Source organism: Schistocerca nitens, chromosome 2, assembly GCF_023898315.1.
Source record: "Schistocerca nitens isolate TAMUIC-IGC-003100 chromosome 2, iqSchNite1.1, whole genome shotgun sequence".
Classification (NCBI taxonomy): domain Eukaryota; kingdom Metazoa; phylum Arthropoda; class Insecta; order Orthoptera; family Acrididae; genus Schistocerca; species Schistocerca nitens.
The window spans coordinates 187,227,605-187,249,546 of NC_064615.1; the positions used below are offsets into that span (position 1 = coordinate 187,227,605).

The following is a 21,942-nucleotide window of genomic DNA, read 5'->3' on the forward strand; positions in this document are numbered from 1 at the left end:
TTGGACATGCATATTATGAAACTATGTTGTTTCAAGGCAATGACACACAGAGGATCCTTAAGAAATGCAATGTGTTTGGTACAATTTATTATCACGTAATGTCAGTTAATAACACATCGATGACTAAAGTTTGTAGAATATGGTAAGACGCAAGCTATGGCTACACAATACTCAGTGGCGGACTGGTGCAATGAATAGCGTTGTGGAATTGTAAAACATTAGAGGATTTGATGATAGCTCGAATCTCACTGGATCCAAAAAAAATTTTTCTACTAGCCTTCGCGTTTTCAAATAGTTTCTGATAATTTCTTATCGACAGGACATGGTACTTTCCTTTTCCTCTTACAACATGTCTGTTGATACTGAAGTTTTTATTTACATATAATGCAGACGGAACAACATGACTAGCGTATGGGAAAGAGGGCAAATGTGCGTTTCAATAGACATAACGTAGGAATTTTACGCCCGTCAGTTCCACAAGCGGTGTGGTGTGCGAGCCAGATACAGTTGACAACCGTTGCTACGGAAGCAGCGCGCTCAACGTTGATGTCCGACATCACGGTTCATGTGCCGAAGGCTTTATCCTCTCAGGGATTGTTTCTTGCAATTTGTTCCCATTTAGTAAGATCACCCTATATTAAACATGTTAATTTAATAATAATAACAATTTGTCTACAACAGTAACAGGATCCTTGTTTCAGCAGTGCAGAAAAATATAGCCTTTAAAATGCATACATGCCAAAATTTGAGAAATAAATGTATCACACAATTAGTTTAAGATCCATAATAAGCAAGAAAATCTCACAACTTCGGTAACGTCGTGATTTACAACATGAAAAACATATGTGTGCTCTCAAAATTGTAATTATTTGGCTAAGCAAGGCGACTTGAACACTGGTCTGCAAACTATAGACATCAACATTAACGGCCTATACTCCCTCACGAAGAAGCGTCACATCAGCATATAATGAATTCTCTACTGTAAATGATGAAAGTATGTGAATGCAGCTTGCCGCTAACTTGGTGTAATGCTTTGTCTGTACAGAGGTGTATCTGTCGCCTTTATTACTCCTTCACTCTCACACATAAATCGGTACAATAAAGTCAGGGCCTTCTGTTTTATGTTTAGGCTGATCCGTGATAATACAGACAAACAATTATGCTAATGGACGATTCTGAGTATTTTCTCGAATTTCATTCGCTCTCTCTCTCTGTCCTTTATCTGTGTACAGTTTAAATATATTATTTACGTGAAATCAGCCTAGTAGAATCTCTGGTGGAGCCCTTCGTCTTAATATTCAGCGGCTGGCTTGCTGGAAAAGATCTTTACATTTGTTATTATTATTAAGCGCTGCATTCAGTTGGGAAAATCGATCGTTTGAACAATTCGTTCAGTTTACGACAGATCTAGAATTTCAGATGTGGACGAAGCCTTTTTGGACGATTTATAAAAACTCGGAGATTGCAGGCTCTCTTCGTCACAGCTGAAACTTCCCCACTAATTACAGGGCCAAGACAATCATCAATGATTCAGACAGAGAACTCATTCGTCATTCACTCTAGAATAAAATGGTCACAAACCTTATTTCTGAGGAAAATTGTATATTCAATCCATCTCCATTACAGGTTCCGTTTTCTGTGGATTCCAAGTCTTATGTAATTTGCTTTTACAGTTTTTTCTTTCTCTTTACCTATCACGCTAGTGGCACAAACGTTAATAGCTCGCTTTAGCGAGAAGAAGAGTAAATATGTCTCTTTTCGCAACCCGAGAATCTTCCAACCGATACTTCCGAAGCTGTTCCCTTCTCCCTCTATAATAACCATGGAGCATACATCTCTGTATCTCTGTTATTCCAAAGAATAAACGTACTAGAAAAATACCTTGGCGTCGACGAGCTGTCGGCGCATATATTACTAGAAAATCCGATCAGATACTTTTCATAAGTGAATAATTGTGGATGATTTGATTGACCATTATTAATTATTGCGTGGTAGAGGGTAATTTTCCGTGGGGAGATTACAAGCAGTTTCTTTCTGACTCAGGACTCCAATGAGGGAGCCCATTTGGCGCCACTGGTTGGGCCACTGTATATCGCCCCGAAAGAGGGATTCGTCAGAGGCGCCTGTGTACACGCTTGTTTCGCAGCAAAGTTGTTGAGTCAGGCGTCTTCGTGATACTTGCCATTCTTGACGAGTTTCGTCCATGTGCTGCGAGCTTCGGCGAGGTCCTCCCGTTAAATGGCTCTGAGCACTATGGGACTTAACATCTATGGTCATCAGTCCCCTACAACTAAGAACTACTTAAACCTAACTAACCTAAGGACATCACACACATCCATGCCCGAGGCAGGATTCGAACCTGCGACCGTAGCAGTCGCGCGGCTCCGGACTGAGCGCCTAGAACCGCTAGACCACCGCGGCCGGCCCTCCCATTAGTCATACTGAATATTAACTGCGTTCATATCAAGCTTGATGCAGTCTTTAAAGAGCAATGCAGATCCTCCAGGGGGTCTCTTGGTAAGTGCTATCTCATTAAGTAGTGTGGGTAGACTACGGTGCTCTTATACGATGTAAGTGTCCTACCCACCACAGGCGGCGTTCCTTGAGAGAAGTGGCAATTCTCGGTAGCTTCGGAGTATTGACGACCATCTCATTTGTCGCATGGTCCCTCCCTCCATGTTACGCCAAGAATGCTTCGTAAGCACTGCTAAGCACTGCAGAGGAAAGGCGTCGAGCTTACACTTTTGTTTAGTGTAAGACGTCCATGACTCAGTATAACACAAGGGGGTGTTTAGCACACACTCTTGATAGATGAGCATTTTTGTAGTCACCATAAGGTGTTTGTTATCACAAACTCTTGTGCACAGCTTCACGGAAGTACTACGGTTTTAGAAGTGTGCAAATGAGGGAAACGCCGATTCTTTCAGCCATTTTCACCTATATTAGGGAAGTCAGTTTCTCTATTCTTCTCTTCCTCTGTGGAAGATCTTCCCTCTGCCTCCCTTTAATCAAATTCCCGAAGATTCAAGAACAATTTCAGATTACCAGTCAGACAGTGCAAACCGAACCATGTGAGCAAATGAGAAATACACTACTGGTCATACAAATTGCTACACCACGAAGATGACGTGCTACAGACGCGAAATTTAACCGACAGGAATAAGATGCTGTGATACGTAAATGTTTAGCTTTTCAGAGCATTCACACAAGGCTGGCGCCGGTGGCGACACCTACAACGTGCTGACATGAGCAAAGTTTCTAACCGATTACTCATTAACAAACAGCAGTTGACCGGCGTGCCTGGTGAAACGTTGTTGTGATGCCTCGTGTAAGGAGGAGAAATGCGTACCATCACGTTTCCGACTTTGATAAAGGTCGGATTGTAGCGTATCGCGATTGCGGTTTATCGTATCGCAACATTGCTGTTCGCGTTGGTCGAGATCCAATGACTGTTAGCAGAATGTGGAAGCGGTGGGTTCAGGAGGGTAATACGGAACGCCGTGCTGGATCCCAACGGCCTCGTATCACTAGCAGTCGAGATGACAGACATCCCTATGGCTGTAACGGATCGTGCAGCCACATCTCGATCCCTGAGTCAGTAGATGGTGACGTTTGCAAGACAAAAACAATCTGCACGAACAGTTCGACGACGTTTGCAGCAGCATGGACTATCAGTTCGGAGACCACGGCTGCGGTTACCCTTGACGCTGCATCACAGTCAGGAGCGCCGGCGATGGTGTACTCAACGACGAACCTGGGTGCACCAGTGGCTAAACGTCATTTTTGCGGATTAATCCTGGTTCTGTTTATAGCATCATGATGGTCGCATCCGTGTTTGGCGACATCGCTGTGAATGCACCTTGGAAGCGTGTATTCGTCGTTGCCATACTGGCGCATCACCCGGCGTGATGGTATAGGGTGCCATTGGTTACACGTCTCGGTCGCCTCTTGTTCGCATTGACGGCACTTTGAACAGTGGACGTTACATTTCAGATGTGTTACGACCCGTGGCTCTACCCTTCATTCGATCTCTGCGAAACCCTACATTTCAGCAGGATAATGCACGACCGCACGTTGCAGGTCCTGTACGGGTCTTTCTGGATACAATAAATGTTCGACTGCTGCCCTGGCCAGCACATTCTCCAGATCTCTCACCAATTGAAAAGTCTGGTCAATGGTGGCCGAGCAACTGGCTCGTCACAATACGCCAGTCACTACTCTTGATGAACTGTGGTATCGTGTTGAAGCTGCATGGGCAGCTGTACCTGTACACGCCATCCAAGCTCAGTTTGACTCAATGCCCAGGCGTATCAAGGCCGTTATTACGGCCAGAGGTGGTACTGATTTCTCAGGAGCTATCCACCCAAATTGCGTGGAAATGTAATCATATGTCAGTTCCAGTATAATATATTTGTCCAATGAATAGTCGTTTATCATCTGCATTTCTTCTTGATGTAGCAATTTTAACGGCCAGTAGTGTAGTTGGTAAGTTGGAGAATACCTCGTCAGTATTGTGAATCTTAGTTTTGCCACTACTTCATTCTCAGGGAGTTACCCGTAAAATTCGAAAATTATTCTTGTGTAATAGCATGAACATCTGTACCAAATCTCTTTAGTGGGAGGTGGGGTTCGTGATGCTACCCTACCTGCCCTTGCTCCCCTCCCCTCCTGGATGAGCTATATGAGTCAGACTGCTGGCACTGGCCACAGGGCTATTCCGGCGCGTGATCGCGCAGAGCGGCGCCGCGTCCATCGCCACGGGCAGCGCTCGCAACATGGCGGACCGCAGCCGGCGGCTGGCGGAGGCGCTGGGCTACCGCGAGCAGGGAGGCGGCTCGCGGGAGATGCTGCGCTTCCTGCGGGCGCTCAGCGCCAAGGCGCTCACCAGCAACGAGACCGCCGCGCTCTCGACAGAGGTAAGTGAGCACTCTTCCTCTGGCCGTGTGGTTCGCTCTCTACCAGACCAGTCGTCGCTAACTAAGTTGGCGACCTCCCGCAGCTGTCTGAGCGCTCCGGAGATCCTCACACTTGCTGGCTGCGGCGTTATAGTTAGGCAACAAACCAAGTATCACTAGAATGCAAACAAAATTGTTTTCAGATTTGCATCCATGTGATGCATTCCACACTAATGATCGAAAACATTACGAACAGGGAGGCTTCAGATCAGAAACGCCCTTCGTTTATCGACTAGTAAAGCCATCAGAAGATCAAGACAAGTTGCAAAACGATTTATGAAAGATATCTGTATGGTGCGAAAATTGGTAATTGGCCCTAAATAACGAAAAGTGGGAGGTCAACCCCATGAGTGCTAGAAGGAATCCGTTAAACCTCGGTTAAACGATAGATCAGTCAAATCTAAAGGCCGTAAATTCAACTAAATACATAAGAATTACAATTACGAACAACTTAAATTGGAAGGAACACATAGAAATTGTTATGGGAAAGGCAACCAAAGACTGCGTTTTATTGGCAGGACACTTAGAAAATGTAACAGATATATTAAGGAGACTGCTTACACTACGCTTGTCCGTCCTCTTTTAGAATACTGCTGCGCGGTGTGGAATCCTTACCAAAAAATGGTTCAAATGGCTCTGAGCACTATGGGACTTAACTTCTGAGATCATCAGTCCCCTAGAACTTAGAACTACTTAAACCTAACTAACCTAAGGACATCACACACATCCATGCCCGAGGCAGGATTCGAACCTGCGACCGTAGCGGTCGCGCGGTTCCAGACTGCAGCGCCTGGAACCGCTCGGCCATCCTGGCCGGCGAATCCTTACCAGACAGATTGACGGAGTACATCTAAAAAGTTCAAAGAAGGGCAGCACGTTTTGCATTATCGCGAAATAGGGGAAAGGGTGTCACTGAAATGATACAGGATTTGAGGTGGACTTCATTAAAACAAAGGCGTTTTTCGTCGCGGTTGAATCTTCTCACGAAATTTCAATCACCAACTTTCGCCTCCGAATGCGAAAATATTTTGTTGGCGCCGACCAACATAGGGAGAAACGATCACCATATTAACATAGGGGAAATCAGAGCTGGTACGGAATGATATAGGTGTTCGTTTCTTCTGCGCTCTATACGAGATTGGAATAACAGAGAATTGTGAAAATGGTTCGATGAACCCTCTGCCAGGCACTTAAATGTTATTTTCAGAGTATCCACGTAGATGTAGATTTTCAAAATAAGTCATGCATATCCCATGTTGAGTCAACGACATTGTAATTAGAATTGCAGTAGACACAGGATCATCAAGATCGGACCGTTGATCAACGAAAATGCGTAGCCTGTTCAGGTTAGTCACATTTGTCCTTATGTCAGGTCTATGTTCGTTCCGGATACGCCGTCATCCAGGTAAACAGCTGTTCCAAACACACTTCGCACCACGGAGCAGGCTGCTGGGGTCAGTATTATGCTATGGGAAACATACACCTTGGCTTCCATGAGACCTGTGGTAGTAACTGAAGGTACCATTACAGCTGTGGACTACGTGAACATAATTTCAGATCAGCTGCATCCCTGTAAGTTTGATGTCTTCCTTGATGACGATACCATTTACCAGCACGATACCTGTTTGTACCGGCAGGCGAGAATCGTACTACAGGAGTTTGAGGATGACGACAGCTAACTCACGTTGACGCCTTATCCGCCAAAATCGCCTGATGTGAATCCGATGGAACATATGTGGGGCGCAATGGGAGGCCAGGTGTGCGTCCACAAACCATATACTTCCAAAAACTTACCAAGGACTTGTCGATCCTTGCCACCCAGAATCGCTTTCGTATTGCGCTCCAGAAGTGTTAAACAGGAGGCCGTAATGTTATGGCTCATTAGTGTATTTCTACACTTACATTTCTCAAGCCACCTTATAGTTTGTTCCAGAAGACGCTTTGTGTATCACCCCTGCACCAAACGTCTATTACGCTACTGAATATTATAATGTTGAGACTTCTTTAATAGCTACTGTATTCTGATCTCGTGGGTCAAGTCGAATTTTCTCTGTCTCTTCTGTGTATTCTTCCTGGTAAGGCTTCCACACTGATGAGCAATATTCAAAAATTACGCTGCCATTAAAGGTGCACAGCAGAAAGGCTAGCAAATAACCAAATTTTATTTATTATGCATATAAGTATAGTAGGAAGAATGTATGATTCAGCCTGTTGGTCATTTGGTTGCATACAGAATGCCCAGTTTAGTACATGGAGCTTTCATCTCCATCAGCGTGGCACTAAGTGACTGACCTCTCATAACAGATAAGGGTACGTCTTTCCATATTGTTATAATTCTATGCTATACTCCATCTATCGTGGTGGCTGGCGAATGGTGGCATGCCATTCCAATGCATGACCAGATGTTTTCAATAGGTAGAGATGTGGAGAACATGAGACTTCGGCATGAGATGCGTCAGAATGGCATGGGTAACATACCGTCTTGCGTTGCGTTGTTGAAAGATGTCACGGAGACCTCATACACAGGGCAGAGCAACCGGCCTTAAAATGTCAGAAATGGAATGACTGCTGTCCACATTATAGGTTATGCGAAACAGGCGTGATGTGTTGCGGTCGCTATTTGCGTAATTGGTGATATCTGTTCTGTGAGCGTCAGACTGAGGTCTAAGGCAGCGGTCTGGTGACGTCACGAATCAACTGTTGCGTGGATACATAAGTGAACAGTGGATCGTCTCCTAACTATTTCAAACTATTTGATTTTTCGTGGTGTCTCTGAGCTAAGAAGAAAAAGTATAGTTATAGACGCTGTTAGCAGTCTTGCATTACGATTACTCCTCGTAATTAACTGTTGTATTATGTGCTTAATAAACTGCATTTTCACACGACGTTTAATGACCCCGAGATTCCGAATTAGGCCTGGAACGATAGGGTGACACGTCAGAAAAATTGAATCTCGCGCCGGTTTTCGCGTCAACCGCGCGGTGCGGGATCACTAGTTAAACACCGCGTCAACGTCAACCATGCCAAGCGCTGTCAGACCAGCGGCAGTTCGACTGTGGCCAAAGCCCCGCACTTCTGGTCGAATGATCCAGTACTGTGGTTTGCCCAAGTTGAGAGCCAATTTGTTTTGGGTCGCATCACATCAAGGTGATGCAATAAACGAGCAAGTGCCTACGGAAGTACAAGACATCCTAACTTCGCGGCCAACCACTGAAAGATATACCTCCACCAAGCGTGCACTTGCAACGCGCTTATCGCATTCAGGAGCTAAGAGACTTTAAAAACTGTACCGCACTGAGGAACTTGGCGACCGCACACCATCTCGACTACTTCGTAGTGTTCGCACGCTGGCAGGCAACGCAATTAACGGTGACTTCTTCTCTGGAACGAAATACATCTCTGATTCTGCGTGTCAGAAATCCGACAGTTTGTTGGTAGGTTTGTGGAAGTACGTGGCGTTAGATGTCTACGCACCGATCATGTAATTCGAGTAAATAACAGGCCGCTGATTTGCGTACGCGGTGATGGCGCCCGATAGCAACACACGTGGGTTCCATAGGAGTTACGTCAGTCAAATATGGTCCCTCAGGTACCAACGTGTGTTGACTATAATGCTCCTCAACCCACTGTAGCACGGTTCTGTCTCCAAGGAACGGTCAATTATACTGCTGAAACATGAGATCGTTCTGCGATCTGAAGTTCTCCCGGCGTATTTCCAATTTGAACAGTTCTCGGTTATCCGACCGGGTAGCGTCGTAGTTTCTCCACAATACTTCGGCAGACGTACACGCCGCCATCTTTAGGTGGTCCCTGACGAATGCTGTGCTGTTCCTCTCGCCTCTCTATATATACTAGCCGTTACCCCCTCCACCGTTCCTCTCTTGGTGTCTTTGGTGCGGCCGGCGCGGCGGCTACTGGAGGTGGTGGGGGAAGCGGCGCCTGGGTCTGAACTGGGGTCTGCAGTCTCCCTGCTGCCGCCGTCGGGGGCGGTCCTCGATCTCTAGGACCGCATCTTTCTCTCCAGGCTGAGTGCAGGGTTCCAAACCTGACTAAGCTGAAGGCCGCTGTCTTTATTAATTAGATCGTCCTGTAGTCGGATTTCGATGACCTCTTTAGTAACGCAGTCCCAGAAGTAGGAGGATTGACAGAGTATTTTTGTTTTTTCATAGTCCATAGTATGGCCAGTCTTTATACAATGGTCAGCCACGGCTGATTTAGTGGCCTGGCGTAATTCGGTATGGCGCTTGTGTTCGCGGCACCTCTCTTCTACAGTGCGGACTGTCTCCCCAATGTATGATTTTCCGCACTGACAGGGAATTTGATAAAAGCCTGGTTTTCGAAGGCCTAGGTCATCTTTCACTGAACCCAATAGAGTGAAGGTTTTTGCAGGGGGTCGGAATACACATTTCACATTGTGGTTCCCCAGGATTCTACCGATTTTTCTTGAGGTGTTTCCGACAAACGGAATGCACGTCAATGACTTGTGTTCTTCTGTCTTTTCTTCTTGTTCTCTTGGCGCAGTCTGTCTGAGTGCATGTCTCATTTGCTTCTGGTTGTACCCATTTTTCCAAAATGTTGTCTCGAGGTGCTGCAGTTCTGCCGGAAGGCTCTCCTGATCGCAGATCGATCGTGCCCTGTGAACAAGTGTGCGCGATTCAAAATGAGATCGTTGTCGGAGAGGACATCAAGCATGAAGGGATGCAGGTGGTTCGTAGCTGTCGGCATGTCTTCGATTACCACCAAAGGTCCCATGCAGACGCAAGGGAATGTCTCTAGTAGCATAACTGTCCTCTCACCAACCTGTATCCATAGCTGTCTGCACGTTTCGACCCGCCGTTCAACTCGATGACGGTGTTTCTGGAGACGACAGTCGACCTAATGTAGCAGAAATGTGATTCACGCGAAGAACCGACATGTTTCGATTGTTCGACTGTCGAATACCGATGGTCTCGTGCTCACTGCAATCGTAACTGACGATGTCGTTCGGTCAACAAGTGAACAATAGGTGTGGTCTGATGTGGAGCTCCGTGTTCAACAATGCACGATGAACAGTGTGCGCTGAAACACTTGTGTGTGCACCAGCATTGCGCTCTTTCAGCAGAGATGCCGCAGATCACAATCTATCCTACATTGCAGAGCAGACAAGCCTCCGAACCCCACCTTCTGTGGAGAGTCGTGGACCTTCAACCATGTAGCGCCTAGTGGTAGTCCTTCTACGAGTCGCATCCATAAAGTAAGCTTCCTGATGTTGTTCCTTTAAAGTAGACGTATTTAGACGGGAAAACTGTGCATGCGCAACAGATCTATGGCGTGACAATCAAATTCCCGCCAGAAAGGTCCCGCCTGGTGCCGGTACCGCAGCAGCAGTGCCCCGAGATAGCATCTCTTATTCGTTCTCCCGTCGCCCCCCGACGTTCGGTAGCGACAAGGTCTCTTAATGCAAAAAACATAGTGCAAATCCAAATTCATCATCAGATCTGTCAGGTCTATGGACAGAACATCATGAGCAAACGGATGGTGTGTCGCTGGTGTAGGCTTTTTCCGAAGGTCGTCGAAGTGTCCCCAATGAAGAACACAGTGGGCAACCGTCCCTCATCAATGACCTGCTGGTTGAGCTGGTGTGGCAGTGCATCTTGGAAATGATTACGAAGCTCAGCAGCCGTTTTCCACAGATATCGCAACCCCTGTTTTATGAAATTGTCACTAAGCACCTGTTGTTCAAGAAATTGTGTGCCAGGCGGGCACCTAAAAACCTGATACCCGACCACAAAACGAAATGCTTTGAAGCAGCATTGGCATTTTTGCAGTGGTGTCATGATGATGGCGACGAGTTCCTCGACAGGATCATCATGGGCGATGATATGCGGATTTCTCACTTGATCACAGAAACCAAGCAGCATTCAATGCATTGGTGTCACAGTGGATCTCCAGTCAAGACGAAATTCAAACAGACTGTATCAGTGCGGAAAGTGATGCCCACGGTGTTTGGAAGAGGAACGGCATTGACTTCCTGCCCAGAGGTGAAACAGTGAATGCTGACCGTTACTGTGAAAATGTGCAGAAACTGCGACGAGCCATTCAGAACGAGAGGCGTGGACTACTTACTGCAGGTGTTGCGCTGTTCCATGACAACGCTTGTCCCCATACAGCTTGGCACACAGCTACTGTTTCGCAGAAGTTCGACTGGGAGCTGTTTGACCATCCAGCATACAGTCCTGATTTTACTCCCAGCAGTTTTCATCTTTTCTTGCACATCAAGAATTCCTGTCCTTCGGCCAACGTTTTGACAACGACGAAGAGCTGAAGACGAGCGTCACACACTGGTTTGATTCACGGGCGGCAGACTTCTATGACACAGGGATACAAAAGTTGATCCCAGAATGTGACAATGTCTCCATTCTTTTGGTGACTTTGTTGAAAAAAAGCTCAAACATTGCTGTACCTCTTGCGAACAAAGTTTTTCATGTAACTACGTTGTCTTTGTTTAAAAAAAAAAGGGGGGGGGGAACTTACTTTCTGGATGCGCCTCGTACCTCTTTCCGTAGCTGCTCACGATAGTAGCACCACCTTCTCCATTCTCGAAATACTCGTTCACAGGCTCTGCGTAATATGAGGGTGAGTCAAATGAAAAATTTAAATATTTTTAAATATTTTTATTGTGCAGAAGTGGTACAAAGCTGTATCACTTTTCAACGTAGTCTCCCCCACACTCAATGCAAGTCCTCCGGCGCTTACAAAGCGCATAAATACATTTAGAGAAAAATTCTTTTGCTAGTCCACGCAACCACTCATGCACCGCGTGGCATACCTCTTCATCAGAACGAAACTTCTTTCGTCCCACTGCGTCTTTGAGTGGTCCAAACATATAGAAATCACTTGAGGCAAAGTCTGGTGAGTATGGTGGATGACGGAGACACTCAAAATGCAGGTCTGTGATTGTTGCAACTGATGTACGGGCAGTGTGGGGCCTTGCATTGTCATGTTGCAAAAGAACACCTGCTGATAGCAATCCACGTCGCTTTGATTTGATTGCAGGCTGCAGATGATTTTTTATGAGATCTGTGTATGATGCACTGGTGACAGTGGTCCATCTAGGCATGTAATGCTCCAAAATGACGCCTTTTCGTCCCAAAAGAGGGTCAGCATAACCTTCCCTGCTGATGGTTCTGTTCGAAATTTCTTTGGTTTTGGTGATGAGGAATGGCGCCATTCCTTGCTCGCTCTCTTCGTTTCCGGTTGTTGGAAGTGAACCCAGGTTTTCTCCCCAGTAACGATTCTTGCAAGGAAGCCATCACCTTCTCGTTCAAAGCGCCGAAGAAGTTCTTCACAAGCATCAACATGTCGTTATCTCATTTCAGGAGTCAGCTGCCGTGGCACCCATCTTGCAGACACTTTGTGAAACTGGAGCACATCATGCAGAATGTGGTGTGCTGACCGATGACTAATCTGTAAACATGCTGCAATGCCATTCACTGTCACTCGGCGGTTTTCCTTCACTATGACTTCCACTGCTGCAATGTTCTGTGGAGTCACAACTCGTTGTGCCTGACCTGGACGAGGAGCATCTTCCACTGAAGTCACACCATTTGCGAACTGCCTACTCCATTCGTAGACTTGCTGCTGCGACAACCATGCATCACCGTACTGAATCTTCATTCATCAATGAATTTCAATAGGTTTCACACCTTCACTACGCAAAAACCAAATAACAGAACGCTGTTCTTCCCCGGTGCAAGTCACAAGTGGGCGGCCATCTCTATACTAATACTGCGACGGTATGTGTGCATCAGCACTATGATGCCACCTATAGGCCATTCTGCACGCTGTTTGTAGCACGCCTACCAACTTACAGGATAACGGCGCGAAATTTCGATTTGTTATTACAAATTTAAGGTTATCATTTGACTCACCCTCGTAATAATCTGCCCTCTGTCAAGGTCGCTTATCTCAATGGATTTCCCCATTTGCAGCCCATATCTTCGCTAGAAGTTCGGTGGCAGGAGGAACAAGACTTTTGGTCAGGTGAATACAGGGCTATAAATACAAAATCAAATAAGGGTAATGCAGGAGTAGGTTTAATAATGAATAAAAAAATAGTAGTACGGGTAAGCTACTACAAACATCATAGTGAACGCATAATTGTGGCCAAGATAGACACGAAGCCCACGCCTAGTAATGTAGCACAAGTTTATATGCCAGCTAGCTCCGCAGATGACGAAGAAATTGATGAAATGTATGATGAGATAAAAGAAATTATTCAGATAGTGAAGGGAGACGAAAATTTAATAGTCATGTGTGACTGGAATTCGGGAGTAGGAAAAGGGAGAGAAGGAAACATAGTAGGTGAATATGGATTGGGGCTAAGAAATGAAAGAGGAAGCCGCCTGGTAGAATTTTGCACAGACCATAGCTTAATCATATTTAATACATGGTTCAAGAATCATGGAAGAGGCCTGGAGACAGCGGAAGGTTTCAGATAGAATATATAATGGTATAACAGAACTTAATCATAGCTAACACTTGGTTCAAGAATCATGAAAGAAGGTTGTATACATGGAAGAACCCTGGAGATACTAAAAGGTATCAGATATATTATATAATGGTAAGACAGGGAGTTAGGAACCAGGTTTTAAATTGTAAGACATTTCCAGGGGCATATGTGGTCTCTGACCACAATCTATTGGTTATGAGCTGTAGATTAAAACTGAAGAAACTGCAAAAAGATGGGAATATAAGCAGATGGAACCTGGATAAACTGAAAGAACCAGAGGTTGTACAGAGTTTCAGGGAGAGCATAAGGGAACAATTGACAGGAATGGGGGAAAGAAATACAGTAGAAGAAGAATGGGTAGCTTTGAGGGACGCAATAGTGAAGGCAGCAGAGGATCAAATAGGTGAAAGACGAGGGCTAGTAGAAACCCTTGGATAACAGAAGAAATATTGAATTTAATTGATGAAAGGAGAAAATATAAAAATGCAGTATATTGAGCAAGCAATCAAGGAAACAAAGGAAAAGTTCGGAGTAGGTATTAAAATCCATGGAGAAGAAATAAAAACTTTGAGGTTCGCTGATGACATTGTAATTCTGTCAGAGACAGCAAAGGACTTGGAAGAGCAGTTGAACGGAATGGACAGTGTCTTGAAAGGAGGGTATAAGAGTAACATCAACAAAAGCAAAACGAGGATAATGCAATGTAGTCGAATTCAGTTGGGTGATGGAGAGGGAATTAGATTAGGAAATGAGACACTTAAAGTAGTAAATGAGATTTGCTATTTGGGGAGCAAAATAACTGATGATGGTCGAAGTAGAGAGGATATAAAATGTAGACTGGAAATTGGCAAGGAAAGCGTTTCTGAAGAAGAAACATTTGTTAACATCGAGTATAGATTTAAATGTAAGGAAGTCGTTTCTGAAAGTATTTGTATGGAGTGTAGCCATGTATGAAAGTGAAACGTGGACGATAAATAGTTTAGACAAGAAGAGAATAGAAGCTTTCGAAATGTGGTGCTACAGAAGAATGCTGAAGATTAGATGGGTAGATCACATAACTAATGAGGAGGTATTGAATAGAATTGGGGAGAAGAGGAGTTTGTGGCACAACTTGACTAGGAGAAGGGATCGGTTGGTAGGACATGTTCTGAGACATCGAGGGGTCACCAATTTAGTAACGGAGGGCAGCGTGGAGGGTAAAAATCGTAGAGGGAGACCAAGAGATGAATACACTAAGCAGATTCAGAAGGATGTCGGCTGCAGCAAATACTGGGAGATGAAGCACCTTGCACAGGATAGAGTAGCATGGAGAGCTGCACCAAACCAGTCTCAGGACTGATGACCACAACAACAACAACAACAACATCTTCGCGTCACGTGCCCGCAACGCCACCAGGCGGCATCCAACGTCGCGGTGGGCAGTGGTCATAATGTTTTGACTTTTCAATGTTTAGCGATCACGCTTACCTCCGGTTGCACAGAAAATACTCGCAGTCTGCGCTGGTGACCTCGACGCTGCTGACCGGCAGTCAATACGTATCCACCGACGGGCGTCACCGCCATGCCCTGCAGAACAGAGATCCTGCAGAGACATCTCTGGAAGCACTGCAAGCACAAGTAGCTGAACCGTCTAAGCAAGTCACGGACCAGCAAATACTCCGCTCCACACGTGTGCCATAACAGCGACGCTCATCCAGCAGAAAAATGAGTTTGCCCACAAGGGAGAATATCTGCTGGTATCACAAACAATTTGGAGCTGAGGCTCAGCAGTGCCGACCACCCTGTGACAAGCGAACCGCCGCCGGAAATCAATAGCGACAGCGACTGAGTTCAAACCGGACAGCAGTCGACTGTTTATAACCGAACACTACTGAGCCACAGTTTATCATTAACACAGCAACTTATCTCTGTTTACCCTCCTACTCACCCTCCATGGTGAAATACCGATGGCAATTACCTGTATACTGCGAATGGATCTTCCATCAAGTCACACGGCTACCTCAACTTACATCTGAACTTCAATCTTCGGCATGAATTCATGTGGAGATTCAGTGTTGCCGATTTACTGTACTCGATTGTTGGAGAGGACTTCCTCTCTTTTTAGAGTTTCCTCCCATATCGTCGTAGCCGTTGCCTGCTAGATTTTGGAACACAGTTGCAACACCATGCCATCTAAGCTGGCGTCAAAATGATTGCAGGTGATTCACCATACAATGACCCGCTTCCCTGAAATCACCTTCCCATCGCCTGCTCCAGTACCGGCAAGACACTCAACGATAACATTACATCGCATTGTCACTACGCCAGGACCGTAAGTTCATGCATGGCAGTGTCATCTGCATCTGGAAAAGCTAAAGCCCCCAAAGCAAGAGTTTGCTTTTATGTTAGCACAAGGGATCTGTCGCCCTTCAAATAGCAGCTAGCCTGTTTAGTCCATATTCTCCTAATAAGAATAATGGGTGGCACCCATGTGGTGCTGTCGTCAGCTTAACGACACAACGATACATGATCGTTATCCTGTGCCACATATAGAAGACTTTGCTAAGCACATTCTTGCTAAGACTGTTTTCTCGACGATCGACCGTGTCCGTACTTTTTATCATTATCACGTCCGCTCCCGGTAGCTGAGTGGTGACACGGTAGCTCAGCGTGTTCGGTCAGAGGGCTAGCTGCCCTCTGTAATAAAAAAAACTGAGTTAATGGATCAACTACGAACTGAAACGGGTGTCTTTTGACGTCCGCCCAGAGCAGATACAACGAACGGAAACGAACAAAATGGTATTAAAAAAAGTCGTCATCGCCGCAGATTGTCAATCCTAAGGGCCCGGGTTCGATTCCCGGCTGGGTTGGAGATTTTTCTCCGCTCAGAGACTGGGTGTTGTGTTGTCCTAATCATCATCATTTCATCCCCATCGACGCGCAAGTCGCCGAAGTGGCGTCAAATCGAAAGACTTGCACCCGGCGAACGGTCTACCCGACGGGAGGCCCTAGCCACACATTATTATTATTACCATCATCCTATCCAGTTTTTTAGGCATCCTTGCCTGTTCCAGTTTCGATAGATTGCAGCTGATCTTTCCATCTCTTCTTAGGACACCCAACATTTATTTTCCCTTCAGGTAAATACTTGTATATTAATTTAGGTGTTCGTTCTTCTGAAGTCCTTTAAATTACTTCATGCCATTTCTTTCTGTACTCCTCTGTTTTCTGTAGTATGACTTCGACTCCCAGTTTCTTTCTTGTTTCACTATTTTTTATGTAGTCTATGGGTCTGCAATCAGTTAGTGGTCTTAGGAGTCTCATGTCTGCTGCTTCAATCCTCCTCCTTTGACTGGCGCTTAGAGTCCACGTCAATGACAATTACGTTAGAACTTGTACTGCCACAACATTATAAAATTTTAGTACTGTGTCTTTCCTAACTTTTTTGAGCAGAGTGCAACTTCTGGAATTTTTGCAACTTGTATTTCTGATCATTTTGTATAGCATTTGAGATCTCACATGTCAGGTATTTAAGAGTATTTACTTATTCTAGCAGTTTGTCATCAATTATTACTTTTGCTCTTAAATGCTCCTTATCATGGAACGCGATTATCTTTGTTTGACCTTTAGATATTGTCATATTATAATCATTTGCTACCTTGTACAAGGACAAAACTGCTCTCTGTGCTTTTTATCATACACAAACTGCATCGGAAGATATATCCAAAACTGCTGTTGGCACTTCTTTCGGATTTCAGGAATTTGGGAGAATGACATTCGGACTACGCAATGCCACCCATACTTTCTAGCACGTCACGGATTAAGTAACTAGAGATTTAGATTTTTGTTACGTGTAAATTGATGACCACTTGCAATGTCGTCCAATGAGACAGAGCATCCAGCACAAGAATATGGATTAATGACTAAACCACAAAAATATGTCTTTGAATCAATGGTTGTAAAATTATTTTAGTATACCATATTAATGAACGAGGAATTCAGCTACCTCAGGACAGATTCGAAACTATTTCTCCGTTCCCGAAGTTCACTACAATAACAGAATTACATCGTTTCTTGAGGCTGAAAAACTTCTGTCGACGTTTTGTGCACAGTCTAGCATTATTGGCAGCACCTCTCAATGAAAAGCTAAGAGTTTCAACTAAATCTGAAGACACGTTACAGCGGACTGATGAAACGAAAATACCCTTGGATTAACTAAAAGTTGCTGTTGCCGTGGCTGCATTGTTAAGCTCATCCTCTTCTTGATCCACCTGTCTAAGTTATGGTAGTCAGATGCATAGATTGCAACCGAGTTTCCATTCTGTATACTCTCTGTTTCGTGGTATGATTTTACTTTTGTGATGACAATGTGAATAAATGTTTTAGATATTTTGATGGCCTATAAAAAGGGTAAATAAAGAAAAACTGACAATAATAGTGCAACAATAATGCACAGAAGGTGTTGCAAATGGCTTACCGTATTTACTGAAAGTATTTCATAGTTCGAAATGAGTTGTTTCTTCGTGACACCTCACCGCCGTCTACAGTGTCATTGTAACGGAATTAATTAGAACAAAGACTCGAAAATATGCAAATGCAACAGGAAACGCAAAAAAATACTGTTGGCTGTCACTTCTTATTCCATTACAGAAAAAACGTAAATAAAGTGGAGTCTGAGCTGTGATACTATGTCGAAATAGTATAATACCATTGCTCTCCACATCTTGAAGCCAACTTCAGTTCCTGGCATCAAATTGTTAATATATATGTAAAACGCATATACATAGTTTCACGATACTTCTGAAGGTGATATATCAGTAGCAGCAAAATAATAACACTCAAAACACGCTAAATGTTATATGAGCTAAAGTGCGCCGTCTCAAAATCACGTGACTTGAGCTGCAGGAGATGTGGAGAGAATGGAAGGGTTTGGTGCAAGGAGGAGGCAGCTCCACTTTCTCCAGTTTGTGGCAAATTTAAAAAAAAAAAAAAAAAACGTTTTAAAAATTCTGTTTTCACCAAAACGAAAAAGTTGTTAACCTTGTTTTAGGCTATAGGGTATCTAATACTAATGACGAGAATACACACAAATGCATGCACTCAGGTACGTGCAATAGAGTTTTAAGTTTTGGAGCTGCCTCCGTTTTGTTCCAAAGTGAAGGAAAAACTCTTTGTAGGGACATTTTGTTCATAATTAACCATATTTCAGTTTAAAAAACATTTATTAATAAAGAAAGTACATCATTATTGGCATAATACATTAATTCTACAGTTCTTCTTCAGTCTTCTAGCTCCCCTTCAGTCACCTCAGGATAGTTTGAAGCATCTGACGTCAACTGGTCGTAAAACCACATTTCGTTTTGCCCAACATACTTTCTGACCAGCTCTTTGACATCTTTAAACTTTTGTCCTTTAGGGGGGAGGAGACAATCATAAGCTTGATAAAGGTGGTCCATTGTTATGAGACTCGCAGGTCCTTGGTTGCAAATTTGCGCATTATCAAAGACAGTCATCCCTACGGTCGCACTGCATTGACTAATCCCTTTACCGATGTATGGCTGTTCATAGAGGAATATTTTGTACTTAGTGATTAAATATTTTCCTCTTTTCTGGTTCGATAATGATACATAATGGTTCTTTACAAAAAAATTTCTTCAACGTGTCAAAAAAGTGGAAAATAAATCTCTGGTCCACTTCAGTGACATGAAACGCGCCATGTATAGACCGGTCTGCTGAATAATACGTAACACAACCTCCTTCCTGCTATTGTTCGGGGGAAGAACGAGACAACTCCCGGAGTTGCCTCTGTTTTCATGCAAACTCGGAATACAGGCAGCTCCATCTGTTGGATTTCTCTGAAGCTAGCGGTGGAGCTGCCTCTTTCTTGCACCAAACAAAGGGGCTTTTTTTGTATGTGATAGAACGTTCAACTCCATAGAGCCAAAAAGTGGAGCTGCCTGCTTCTTGCGCCAAGCCCCTAATTGTAGTTCTGCACATCCGAATGCTCATTCCATAGATGTTGATGCCTCGGCCTCAGTGAGCGCTACCGAACGTCATGCCGTGGTGTTGCTTGCAGGACGCAGGACGCGTCTTCACGTGCGCCTTCACACCAGCCATAGAGCCCGACGTGGAGGGCGCCTTCCTCACCGACTCTCCCGCCGTCCTGCAGGAGCGCGGCAACTTCTCGCAGGTGCCGCTCCTAATCGGCTCCACCAGTGTTGAGTGCCTCTTCATCACACGCGGTGAGTAGGGCCTGCTACTCTGCTCCTCAAGATGCAATGCCGTTTGAGAGTAGGCCTAAAGGGTTTTCAACAGCGCTGAGTTGTAGTTTTTAGTAGGACAGCTGCATCTACTGTACACTGATCAGCCAGAACATAATGACCACCTAACTAATAGCCGGTGTGTCCACATCTGCCACGGATAACACCAGGTGACGTCTCGTGGCGTGGAAGCAATGAGGCCTTGGTAGGTCACTGGAGGGAGTTGGTTCGAATGGTCCAAATGGCTCTGAGCACTATGGGACTTAACATCTGAGGTCATCAGTCCCCTGGAACTTAGAACTACTTACACCTAACTAACCTAAGGGCATAACACACAGCCATGCCCGAGGCATGACTCGATCCTGCGACCGTAGCAGCAGCGCGGTTCCGGACTGAAGCGCCTAGAACCGCTCGGCCGCAGGAGGGAGTTGGCACCACATCTGCACACACAAGTCACCTAGTTCCTGTAAATTCCAGGGAGGTGGCGATGAGCTCTGACGCCACGTTCAGTCACATCCCAGATGTGTTCGATCAGTTTCAGATCTGGCGAGTCGAGGAACCAGCACATCAGCTGAACTCGCCACTGTGTTACTAGAGGCACTCCATCACACTCCTGGCCTTGTGACATGGCTCATTATCTTGCTGAAAAATGCCACGGCAGTCGGGCAACATGATCGTCATGAAGGAGCGTACGATACTCCTTGGCCGTCATGGTGCCTTGAACTAGCTCCTCTGGACCCGTGGATGCTTACGGCAACGTTTCCCAGAGTATAATGAAGCCACCGCCAGCTTGTGTCTGTCCCGCAGTACAGGGGTCGAGGAGCTGTTCCCCTGGAAGACGACAGATTCACGCCCTCCCTTTGGCATGACGAAGAAGGTATCGGGATTCATCAGACCGTGCAACGTTCCACCACTGCGCCAACGTCCAGTGCCTATGATCACGTGCCCATTTCAGACATAGCTGCCAATGCTGTGGTGTTAACATTGACATACGCATGGATCATTGGCAGCGGAGGTCCATCATTAAAACTGTACGGTGCAGTGTGTGTTCAAACACACCTGTACTCTACCCAGCATTAAAATCTGATGTTAGTTCCATCACAGATCGCAACCTGTCCTGTTTTACCAGTCTGCCCAGCCTACGTCGTCCGACATCTGTAAGGAAGGGTGGCTGCCCAACCCCACGACGCCTGGACGTTGTTTCACCTTGGTTTCGCCACACACACACACACACACACATACACACACACACACCACAGCACTCCTTGGACACCAGACAAGTAGTACAGTTTCCGATATGCTAGTGCTGAGACTCCGGGCCACCAATATCTACCCTTGGTCGAACTCAGATATACTGCGCACCTTCCCCACTCTACACACGGACTTCATGCCCACTGACACTACTGCACCATGTGTGTGTCTGACTAGCAGTCATTCCTCGTCAGGTGACAGGATTATACCGATAACCGGTCGGTCATCATAATGTTCTGGCAGTTCACTGTATGTGATGGAGAACATCCTGGGCTTCACATCGATAGCATTAAGTATCTATTGCCAGACGACTTTTGTGGTGTACTGAATGTGAATCAGTTTATCTATTAGTGAAAACCCATACGATAGATTTAGAGGTTAGCTTCCACATACAGACCGAATACATATTAATAATATGTAGAGATAGAAGACATGTATAGATGTGCAGATTCTGATCAAGCTTCAGTGTTCTCTGGGGTTGCGGCAGCTGTTTCCTTTACTGCTTTTCCCATCAGATACCGCTTCCTCTGTAGCTGACCAGCTTACAGCTCCCATCACTGCCACGACATATCGCTCCGAAAGCCAATTAAAAATGGAACAGACAACAAAACATAATAACACATTTATCGTCGCTATAATTATAAATTACACACACAAACCCTAATGAATTAGTCTATCCATAAGTGAAGACCATGTCAAAACTCCTACAGTAGTTCCTGAGACTAGCCAACCCATACAGATAAAAAATTGCAACGAAGGACTTCAATTTTAAATATGTACAGATATTACTGCGAGAAGAATTTGACAGGGCACTGAAAGATCTAAGTCGAAACAAGGCCCCGGGAGTAGACGACATTCCATTAGAACTACTGATATACTGGGGAGAGCCAGCCATGACAAACTCTTGTATCTGGTGAGCAAGATGTGTGAAACAGGCGAAATGCCCTCAGATTTCAAAAAGAGTATAATAATTCCAATTCCAAAGAAAGCAGGCACTGATAGGTGT

At 45.1% G+C, this 21,942-nt stretch overlaps 1 protein-coding gene across 2 annotated transcripts in view; it reads left to right on the plus strand.

Moving 5' to 3' along the window:
• The window catches only part of LOC126235872 (esterase FE4-like), a 343,826-nt gene that overhangs the window by 228,843 nt on the left and 93,041 nt on the right, over positions 1-21,942 (plus strand). For both annotated transcript variants that reach the window (XR_007544824.1, XM_049944776.1), the window contains exons 6-7: positions 4,711-4,916; positions 19,502-19,667. Coding sequence is in view for 1 of the 2 variants with exons in the window: in XM_049944776.1 (XP_049800733.1) it covers positions 4,711-4,916; positions 19,502-19,667 (372 nt within the window). In the remaining variant the exon portion in view is untranslated. The remainder of the gene's footprint in view (positions 1-4,710; positions 4,917-19,501; positions 19,668-21,942) is intronic.